The 11,982-nt window shown below is 39.4% G+C and overlaps 1 protein-coding gene across 1 annotated transcript in view; it reads left to right on the top strand.

The window, feature by feature from the left end:
* Nucleotides 1-1,872: 1,872 nt before the first annotated feature.
* The window catches only part of pth1r (parathyroid hormone 1 receptor), a 42,733-nt gene continuing 32,623 nt past the window's right edge, over nt 1,873-11,982 (top strand). The window contains exon 1 of the mRNA XM_068701889.1: nt 1,873-2,553. Within this exon, the coding sequence (XP_068557990.1) occupies nt 2,485-2,553 (69 nt within the window). The 5' untranslated portion in view covers nt 1,873-2,484. The remainder of the gene's footprint in view (nt 2,554-11,982) is intronic.

The raw sequence follows: 11,982 nt of genomic DNA, 5'->3' as shown, positions 1-11,982 counted from the left end.
TCTAAAGTAGAGTAGGCTACTTTCTCTTAAATGTACTAACTTACTGAAATCTACTTTTTAAAATCTACATTTTTTTTATTTATTTTTTTGGGGTTGTCTCCATCTTGTTTTTTGTTCATTGCATCTTGATTTTTTGCAACCTGACATGAGACGAGAGGGTGGAACTCAGTACAAGCGAATGCTGACTAAGACAGTATAAGGCAACGAAAATGTTACAATTAACTTTCACAAACAGAAAAAATACTGTGAAAAACTTAAAGTTCTAAGACAAAAACACAGACAACAACCAGATTAAACAAAATCATAGTAGTGACCTGTCAATCACAAGGTAGCCACGCCCTAAAGCATACCCTGCTTTATCATCTATTTTACTCTAAACAGGATCATAATTTACTAAATTAACATCATGCTGTTTTGAAGAAGACTTGAAACTAGCGATTGAGACCAAAAACTCATGTTTACAATGTTTACTAAATCAAGTGAGAAGTAGGGTCTTTTTCTGCAATGTGACTCCTTTTTGCAACCAGATGAGTCGCCCCCTGCTGGCTGTTAGAAAGAATAAGGCACTTCTTGCATTGGCTTCACTTTGCAGACTTGGAGGTTGCTGCCTAGTCTGAACCCTAAAAAAGTCCTTTGAAGGTCTGTCCCAAAGTGAGGACTGGCCAAAATGTCCTCACTTTCCAAAATGTCCTCATTTTGAAGTTCTAAAACTGTGATTGATCCTCACAAAGATAGCTGTACAAGTACACACACATTTGTGTGATTCCCCACACAGGTGCATGATAACACACTCTTTTGTCTGTGATTGACTTTGGCAAACAAAGTGAGTACACATTTATTCATGAATGAAAAACAATACATTATTATTACCCATAAAGAGCGACGTCAGTGACACCTCAGTAATGATAAGGAAGTAAAGCCAATGTAAAGTAAGAGCTCACTATCATAACTGTCAAAGAAATATACGTAAATATGAGAAATGTAGATTCTTTACTGCCATGAGACTGTACACACACTTCAACACTGTATGCAAAACAAATACACTGTTTCATTTTAAAACTTGAGAAATGTGTTACTCTTGGAGCCTTAATGTAAATTACAGTAAAGCAGCAGTTGTTGCCTGAGATAAAAACGGACATCTTCTGCATTATGTCTCGGTAATCCAATCCTACTAGATGAAACTTTTGAGAGACTGCAGGGGGAAAAAGTGGTTTGGCAAATGCCCTGCGATCTGTTGAATGTAGAGTTTGTTTGAGGGGTGAGAAAATATGTCATTTCGGAGTCGTGGTTTATTCCAACGTAAGAGAGTGCGAACCAATGAGAGGCTGTTACGCTCCACCCTACCTGCCTCCTTTCCGCCCCCCCTTTTCCATCCACATACTCACTACTGAACGCGACCTGCCGCTTGCCACATCTGGAGACGCTTCCCGACACGAGAAACTTCAACTTTTGCGTTTATTCTGGGCAGAAACAATCAGGCGTTTGCGAACTGTCAATCCGTCAGGGTGAATTTTGCTTTTCTCGTGATAGTAAGTAGACATTCTTTAAGCCAAGTTGGCGTTTCTCTATTACTCTGAGCGTTTTTTTTCCTCTTTTTTTTTACATCACCATTGGTAAACAGAGCCCGTTTGGGAGTTTCATACATTCAGTTTGCTGTGTAACTGCCACGCTAGATTGTGTTATAGTTGAACGCGGTTTCTGGAAATAACATGACACATTTCTATGTTGTGTTTTCATGAGTAAAATACAAGGAAAGGGAGGCGCAGCGGTGCGTTAAATTAGTTGATTTACGCAAATCAAGCCAACAAATCTATGAAAAGTTTGTAATTTCACTATCTGCTCAGTCACAAGATTCATTTTTTTTATTATTAAACGCTAGAATTAAACCCTGCTGCACGATCGTACATGAGTGCGTTGATGCTGACATGAGTCAGGCGGAATCAAAGTGTGAAATTCAACAGCGCCTGATGATGGAGTGATACATTTCGGGCTTATTTGTGTCCAACGCTGATCTAACATTTTGGAAGAGAGGACTGGAATAAGCCATAAGGCGCTCGGCTCCATACTGAAGTGTTTAAGTTAGTCTGAGGGGAAATTTAAAAGACCTAAAAATACAGCGTTGGTTTCTTCCCTACAAAGACTCATTTGAACTTCCCACCGCAGAGCGAGAGCGACATAAATAGTTCTGACATGTGGATGTAATTTCAGAAGAGGAAAAAAGACAGATGCTGAGAAATAAAGAGAGCGGGCTGAGCCTGAGCATATAGTAGATTATAGGAAATTAAATCGAGGGCAGAGCAAGGCGATTACAGAGTTATGATTTCACAAGCCGCCATAAACACAGAGCAGCCAGATGGAGTGAAAAAACACAATTTGCTCCACTTTGAAGATAGTTAAATATATTAAACAATTTCATCTGAGCATCATCAGCGCCTGTTTGAGCCCCGCAAGGACCCTTGGAGGCAGAGTTGCCTCAGGTCAATTATGGGATCCGCTCTGCTCCTCCACAATCTGGACTTTCTTCTCATCTCACTACTGAGTGGTTTATTTCTGGTAAGTCTTTTTTTCTTCATCCATGTAATAACCAACATGTTATTTTAATGTTGCATTTGTGAACTGTGAACCAGTGGAGCCTTCTCTGTGCACACACCACTGACAGCTTGTCCGAGATATAAGTGTTTCACATAAGGAGATGTTGGGGATAATTTTTAATCAGACAAAACGTGCATGTTGGTCATATCTACAAAATTCACCCACACACCTCTAATAGTCTCTGTGCTGTACATCACACTTCTTGTGGAATTGAAGCCAGTGAATAGGCTAAATTGTGTGCAAGCTTTAATTTTTCGACAAGGTCTTGTATCGACACTCGTATTGACATATTGGACTGGGCGAACAGGGTTGAGCTCAAGCTGCTGTGATTGGTGATTACACTCTTGTTCCATTAAATGCATCTTCTCACAGTTACAACAACACAGTGTTTGTGTAAAGCAGCTCCCGGTAACCTAGTTCCTGTAATAGGCAAGGCATTGTGTTTACTACTCAAGCTCTCACCTGACTGAACCCAAGCAATTCTTGCAGTCAGAATGGGCGTAAATATTTCATTCAGAACTCATTGCGCCTGAATAATTTCACCTCACTGATTCACATCACTTCTGCCCGACATTGTGATTTATAATTGCACTCTCAAATATTGCCATAGCTGTATCCAGAGGGACTGCTGCCCACACACACATATATACACACATATACACACACACACACACACACACACACACACACACACACACACACACACACACTGTACAGGCGGAGCAGCTCACCAAGTTGGTTCTGTGTGTTTTGGCTGAGGCTGTTGTGCATTCAACAGGCAGTTCGCCCAGGCTCTGAGGTACAGTGCATTTTCCCAGTGATGTGGTCCATCACTGTACCGCAGTGGACCTCTAGGCTCATTGGTTCAGATGGCAGAGGAAAACAATTATAACATTGCTGTGTATTTATAGCTGATTCAACATTCAGTCGTTAAAAGGCTCTGTCTGTGCATGGTGTTTACCCGTTTTTTAACTTTGGTGTTTGCTTAGTCTTCCTCTCCACAAAAAAGTGATTTTTTTTCCAAACTGTGACCAAACCTTAGATTTCACTGAAAGCCAAAGCTGACAGTGGAAAGTGTGTGTCTCTGTTTAAAGCAATAATACATTTTAAATTGAGTTGTCAAACTACAGGACTCTGACATTTTCCAGAGACTCTGCATAAAAATTATGATATCAAGGTATCGTAGATACAAATATTTAGGGATGCACGATCCAACTTTTTTAGTCCCGATAACTGGGCTTTGGGTATCGGCCGATTAAGGGCACCGATCTGATACAAGTGTTAAATTAATAAGAAGTATCACTGTGTGGACGTGACTGGGGTCGTTCTGTGTAAGGCAACATCAGGCTTGAGTAACACATTGCTTCACTTTGTAAAACAACATGAAACAAATAAATACATATATAAATGTACTGAATAGTTATTTATCATTAAAACAATAAATCGTGCACCAGCAACTTGGTAAAACAATTGTAACCCTTTTTAATGCAGCAACAATTTGGTGAAAAATTAAACGGAATTAAAAATTCAGTATATAATGTAGATAGCATATGAACATAGAATTGCATTTAATAGAGTCCATATCTGATATCTGTATCATTGCATCCCAGCAAATGTTCACCAACAAGTTGAGGTGGTTGGATCAATACGTGTTATTCATCATTTTTTATCTGAACGATACAAGAACAAATAGAGAATCTCTCCATTGTGCTGCAGTGACACCTCGCAGACAAAGCACTACCTCACAGAGCCTTCACTCAGTGTGAATGGTTGCCTCACTTACCCAGTTATTACATTTATTAAGCGGAAGCACTACTTTCAGGAATCTTTGTGAGCATTTAATTTCTCCCTCATGACAGTGTTTTCCTCCGTGATGACTTGCATGTGTCTCGATCCTCGCTGAATGGACTAGAGCTGTATCTGTGTCTGTCCAATATCCAAGCATTATGTCTGCACTGTGAAGCCTGTTATGTTTTGTAGGGCATGAGTCAGTTTAGTCTAGTTTTACTAGACATGGAAAATATTTGTTGTTGACGACTTTATCCAGAACTTTTTTTTTTTTTGCAGCGAAACAGAAGCTTCTCAGTGTGGTTGAAATTTCTAGATTAAGCAGTTTAATCTCTGTTGTGTTGGACCTGAATACTTAAAACCACAAAATGACGATTGTAGTGCAGTTTCATCAAAATGTAACATAAAATCATTTTTTATAGTAACTCACTTCTACCCCGAATTCATCATTATAAGCCTTTACAGTTGATGGTCTGAAAAAAACACATACCGCCCCTTGGATAGCACTGCTCTGAAACTATGTTCCATCGCAAATTACCCTCAATGGAATTTCATAACTGAGATTAGAGTGTGGGATAATCCCATCTCTGTCTCTGGTAATTAGGGGCAGCAGATTACTCCTCACTAATTCATGTGAACTGCTGGTGCATTTGTGAAACAGGCTTTAATAGTAAAATTTATTTTTGCATGTCCTGTTAACTGATCTCCAGTATGACGTATAGTATTTTTTCCCCCGCTTTTATCCAAGTTTATATGAGTGTGTCTGAAAGAGCATGAAATGAAGCATCTCCTTATTCTCTTTGAATTAGACTTACTCTGCAGCGTCATACAGACTTATTTGCCATAAACATTCCCTAATAAGAGATTATGCAGTTGACTCTACTCTGTAAGGCTGAGTGGTTATTATATTCAGTATTATTCTTTATTTTCTCTCTATGTAAACATATTGCGTCAAAATGCTCATATTAATTTAACACATTTCAGAGACTCAAATACCTCAAAGATTTGTTTTTATTATGAGATTTTATATAAAATTATTTGACTCAATAGGACAATTGAGGTGAATCATTCTCAGTTCCAATATAATTTTTCTATGGCTATTTTAATCTCATACATGGGTTTTAAAAGAAAATGCTTAATGCTTAGACTTTTTCGATCGCAAAACCCTGTCTTACTCTAGCTAATTGACCTTTTGATGTTTTCATTCATTTACTCAGGGACTTCAAACTCTTTGGTTGTGGCCTTGGTTCTGATTCCCTCTCTGATCAGACCCCATTAGGCAAAGACGGAACAACAAAGCCCTGCCAGGATTAATTTGCTCACCTCAATGTGTATTTCTGTCAACTGGGTATCATTTCTTCCCCTCCACCAGATAGACCTTCACAATTGATGTTTTTTCCGCATTCTAAGGGTTACTCTTTGATTATGATTATTTTTTGTTCTCATTGTTTGATGCATGGCCAGGCTTTATATGGTGACCTTTACTGTTCCTAAGTGGGAGAAAAGAAGCAGTAGGAGGTGCTTTGGTGGCAGTGGTTTGGTATCAAAGTGCCAGAATTACCAGGATGTGTTGCGTTGCGTGCCTTTTAAAACCCCTTCAAAAGCCTAAGATACAAATCACCATTTTTTGTGTTCTTTTCTTTTCTCACACACATTGAACAGATGACAGGCTGAAACTAAAGCTTCTTTTAAAGAAATCCATTTGTGCTGGTCTTTTATGCTTGGCTTAACCAATCTCCACTGATCTGTGAGCATCAGAAAAGCTTTTACCGTATTGACCTTCGTCACCTTTGACTTTTTTGAAGTTGCCTGTTAATTTACCAATCAGAACCCACTGCCCCACTGCTCACGTAAACAATGAAACAAGTCTTAACACAGTATATTTTTGTACTTTATCCTGTTAGTTCAAGTAGAGCAGCTGATGATCCATGGAGGGGAATGCTAATTGTTAATTAGCTTGAGCAAATTTGAGCCCTCGCATGGCAGGAAGCTGCAGTTTAGGTCAAGGAAGGATGGGCCATCTGGTCATGTGAATCCACCAAAATCCACACCAGAAAACAAACAAACAAACAAACAAACAGACATTACAAATACTCATGACAATCAATCTAGCATGTGGGCTCACAATCAGCATCGTGAATGCATTTTAAAGCTATCAATGCCATATTTTGGAAAGGTTAGTGAATCCGTGTCCAAAGGGGATCAAGTAAATAAATTATTATGAACTGGATTCTTTTGTGACTTTCCGGTACCTTTGGTATTTGTACAGTGACTATATATTGTGATCAGCTTTGCCTCATTGCTTGTACTGTAATTCTTGCCTATTGCTTAACATTACTTTGGTTTGATAGCTGTGACACTGGTCGGTGTCACAGACAAAACAGGCAGTGGGCTTGAAACTAGCCCCAAGATAGTTGTGACATTTGACTCTGATATAAATCTTTCAGGTTCCGCTTGAGAGACAGGATGAAGCATTTTTTGATTCTCGCTTTAATTAGGCATAGAGGTAATGGTTTTAAACTCCCACTGTCTTTCCAAAGTGCAGGGTTCTAATACTGATGCTGATATTATCTGGTTGTTTGATGCATTGGTGAGTTTATTGTGTACGCTGTAATGCCTGAGCTCACCCAAAATGTCTCATAGTTATTACTCTGGCAGGAGCTACATATCAGAAAATATCAGTTATCAGTCCAAAGTGCTATGATCCACCAGTTGTATGATGAAGCTATTGCTTTTAACCACTGCCCGTACAGCAATATGATATAATATAGCTAGCTAGTCGGGCTTGGCAATAATTCCACATAGTTGTTTATCGATCTAGCCGATGACATTCTGCAAATTTCTGTTGTCTTGACCAAGAGCTTTCAAAGTGTATGAGCAGTGAGACTGAACCAATAAAAACAGTGACATTTTCCATGCCAGTTGCTTGTGCTAATCCCAGTTTGGATAGTGGGTTCACATTATTGCGCCGCTAAACTGGATGAGACGATTGTATGATGTCACTCCTACCAGTTGCCATCTTTTTGGGCCCTGTTGTTACTGTGTGAAGTGTTTTAAAAAAAAAAGACCAGCTCATTGTTATGTTAAATAGTGGCAATCGGATTGCAGAATTTTACCATCCTTCCATCTATTTATTATCCTCTTATTTGGGGACGGGTCATGGTGGCAGCAGGCTTAGGAAGGTATTCCAGACATCCCTCTCCCCAGCAACGATTTTCAGCTCTTCCTGGGGAGGCATTTCCAGGCCAGACAGGATATATAATCCCTCTAGCGTGTTGTGGGTCTACCCCGGGGCCTCTTACCAGTTGGACATCCCTGGAAAACCTCTAAAAGGAGGCGTCCAGAAGGCATCATGATTAGATGTCCGAACCACCTCAGCTGGGTCCTTTCAATGTGAAGGAGCAGCGGCTCTACGAGCTGAGCTTCTGACCCTATTGCTAAGCTGAGCCCAGTCATCCTACTATGGAAGCTCATTCCGGCTGCTTGTATCCGCGATCTTATTGTTTCCGTCATTACCCAAAGCTCATGACCATAGGTGAGGGTGGGAACGTTGATGAATTGGAAAGTCAAGAGCTTTGCCTTGCGGTTCATCTCGCTCTTCCCATCTTTACGATCAGTTTCATAACAAGTTGCAAAAAAATAAAAATCATTACATGCTGCATGTGTTTGAACTCCTAAAACGCGCTACTTGTGATGAAATGATTTGTTCTACTTGGTAGTATCTACTTGGTATGATTAAACGTTTTTTCTGTCATACTCGGTGTATAGAATTTACTATATTATTACTACTAAATACTATATAGAATGTACACATCCACAGGCTGGATGGGAGTTAACAGTTATATGTATAAGGGGTGACAGCAGGTCAGGAAAGCTTTTAAAGTTGTGTTTGAGGTATAATTATGGATATTGCTTTAAACCACTTGAAGCTAACAGCTCTGGGGAGACACTTGCACTTTCTTCTTGAGTGAAATGTCACATCATCGAGCACCAAAACACACCAAAAATAACATGTTTACACTCTCAGCTTTGGGAGTGCCATGTATTTGATGGACTGTAGAGAAATATAAATCAGCAGTAGTATATTAAGCTGAAGGTTTTGAGAGGGAGTATTCCGGTGCACAGATGGTATTTATACCCACCTTGGTTAAAATGTAATTTCTCCATCCAAATGAGATTATGTGGTTGGCAGACCGGAGACTGCCTGTTTTGCAATGTAGTTTTACAGCACGTATACTGTGGATTTAAGCAGCACGGAGGTGTAAACTCTGTATCAGCTACTGTACATTGCTTGTCGCTGTAGATTGTGAGTCACCCGCTGTCGTCACTGGTCAGTTAGCATGTTTGCCTAAATTTTCATGGGATCAGCATAGGATTCAACTCACAGAGGCAACTTGTAGTGGAAAATACCCTTCACACACATATCATTATGCACTGTATTTCACTGCAGAGCTTTACAGTAGCTGAGAGGATTCCTGAGATAACTGCAGAATAATGTAATGTCTCTTAAAAACGCACACATCTTGTGCCACAGTTATCTTCTTTTTTCTTTATTGACTGACACATTGCTCAGTTTTTAGAGGGCCTGTGAGTCAGACTCATAACGTGTGTGTTAATAGGAGAGTCTTCAGTTTCACCAGCATGGTAAGGTTATACCATGGCTGTGTTTGACTCAGGAAAGGGCTTGTTTTCTTGACTTACCGTGACCTTTGCTTTTTTTTTTTTCTTAGCTTTTCCACTTGAAAAACCGTAAAGTATGTGTAACTCGATGCCACTTTCACACCTTGCTGAAAAAGTTACACTTCTTACAGATACTTTAATGGCATGCCTCTGCTCTGTGAACCTCAGCATTTCATAAAGATCTGCTGTGTATGGGTTTGAGTTGGTGGCAACATTATGCTATTTTTTTTCTCAACCTTGAGGACTTGCACGGGACTAGTATCACCAGCAGACTTCATAGATTTAGAAATTGCCCCCCCCCCCCCCCCCATGCCTGTACTTTGTGCGGTGCATTCGCAATGGTATAAGAGAAGTCTTTTACCATTGGGAGTGGGAATGTCAAGGCTCTGTGTACCATCAGCTTATAAAAAAAATTGTATACTATATGATATTTATATTGATTTTATAGATATATAATACTTATACAACAATGTCTTGCTCTGGTGTGGAGAATGGGTCTCCATGCTGTGTAGCGAGATGAGCCTCCTGAATTTGCACCCACAATGCTGTCAAAACTTTCATTTTAAATTGCCAACGCAGCCTTCATATTTTTCGACCAGGAAAGAGTCGGAAAAAACTCAAAGAGGAACCCCCCCACAAGAAAAGACATTGCAGCTTCGCAAGGTAATACTAGGCCCGCGCAAATAAAGCTTTAATGATGCCTTTGAATCGGCTTGTTAGCACTCAGTGATCCTGTGAATGATCCATCTTGAAAAGCTAGCAAGCATCAGTTTGACAAAAATCCATGAAGGCAAAGGAGGCATTATTTAATGAGGCCATTTGGTAAACTATATCTGACACTTTCTCTCGCAAACTGTTCTTTATTTTTCTCATTGTGGACATGTCATGAATGAAATGATTTTTTTTCTGAAGACAGACAGGTTCCAAGATTCGGCTGAATACTTGAGACATGCTGTACGTGGTGGTGCTTATCTCTGAGAAGTTAAAGCCCCGTCCATGTGTCAAACATTTGACACATTTCAGAGTGTCAGGCTGCCTCTCCTCTGTCAGTCATTGATAAGGTGTTCTGACTTCCACTTTCTTGTTGAGCATGTCCAATATCAACATTCTTTTCACCTCAAGCACTGCACCAAGATACTCTTGAAAATAGCAGTATATCACCACTCAACAATTCGAAAAGTCATGGCCCAACTGATTGATTGCCAGCGGTGTGATGAGTTTGCGTCCTATGTGGTCCTATTTCATCAGTTACCTGCTGTATCAATATTGTGGTGCAGACTTCCTTGCGGGCAATATGCTTGGAATCTCAGAGTACCTCAGTTGAATTGACGTGTGAAAATTCTCAGCTATGTAGATGCCTTTGCCGTTGACCCATGGTTCTGCTCAGCCCTACCCCCTCTGTTGGTGAAGGGATTGAGTTTCAAATATACAGAAGCTCTTGGACTCATTCCAAGTCACTTAAATGCAACACAGATTGAGTTTTTATTCAATTCCGAGTCAATTCCCGAAATTATCAGGAGCAGGGAGAGTAGGATTTCACTCTGATCCAGCTGTTTTTATGCAATTTGGAAGTTTGGTAGGAATACTACCCCCGGCACATGGCTTATGGTTGAAAGGAGGCCAAATTTCTGAAAAAGGACCTTTATTAGTTTCATTGCAAAACTCTGGGGCTTATGGGTTCGTAAGTATGCACTTCACAGCTCCAACTTTTCCATCAATAAGTAAGAAATCCTCACACTGCAGTACAGGGAAAGTCTTAGGAAATTTAAATTCAAATTTAATAACAGTGCGAAGTTTAGCTGGACTTTCCTGCATTAGCTCCTTGGCATTTAAAACACTAGCCAATGAGAGCACAAACTCTCACCGTGGTTGCAAAGTTAGAGTTGAAGTCATCGCAGATCTTTAGTTAAAGTGCTGCATATGAGCTTACTAGGATTTTAATTAATGTTTAGGACTGACATATAGTGTAATGCTAATTGTGTATTAAGGTCAGGTAAATGAATAATCCCTAGTGTTATCATGAGTTTTTCCTCCAACATTAGAAGATATTGCTCATCAGTCAAAGTTCACCATGTCTGTCCCCAATAGACTGGTGACGTGTGTTAGGACAGGCTCCAGCCAACCCTGTGGATCTGTTCAGTAGTAAGAAATCGATGAATCCGTGGGTGAGTGAATAAGTTAATGAACAAATTATTAACACAAAATTTTGGTTGATTATAATTGAGATTTCTGTATGAAATTGGTTGTGTTTTTTTTGTTTTTTGTTTATTATTTGCTAAGTTCATGTTTTAATATGTAAAACCTGTGTTTTAAAGTCAAACATCAAAAGCATGTTAGTGAATTAGTGTCATGCAGCGCATGATGTGTATCACTCAATTATACTTGAACTCGAACCATATCTGCATTCATGTGTGTACAAATGTGCACTAAATAGAGCCATTGTTTGAAATGCTGCTTTGTGTACTGTTTGGTAACCTGGTAGTGTTTTAATATTGAGTTTCATAATTTATCATTTGACTCTCAAGCTGGAACATCCGTTCGTTTGTGGCTTATTTCTTCAATGATTTTTATTGCTGATGTAATGTGGCGTGGTAGTTTTTGGAAGAACCCGACCTTTGTGTGGAATATTTCATGTTATATTATTGTTGATGTTTTTTTATGGATAATTGGCATCATGAGAGCTTCAGTAAAAAAAACATAAAAGCCTACCAAGAATCTACATTCAGCACATACTGTTATAAATATTGAAGGCTACTACATCGGCTTGGAGGATTGCCATTCTTTTTATTCCCACAAAGTTTTACAATGTCATGTCCACATTCTACTGGTTCAAATATCTAGACATCTCATACATATTTAGACATATCATAGATTGCCAATATTAGTTGGGATACTGAAGCACTTTACTATCTTGTACTGTTT

The sequence above is a fragment of the Cebidichthys violaceus genome, unplaced genomic scaffold (genome assembly GCF_023349555.1).
Source record: "Cebidichthys violaceus isolate CVI_PGR_0920_01 unplaced genomic scaffold, fCebVio1.0.p SCAF_8, whole genome shotgun sequence".
NCBI lineage: Eukaryota > Metazoa > Chordata > Actinopteri > Perciformes > Stichaeidae > Cebidichthys > Cebidichthys violaceus.
Note: the sequence above shows the minus strand (reverse complement) of the source record. Positions and strands in the feature narration are given on the sequence as shown.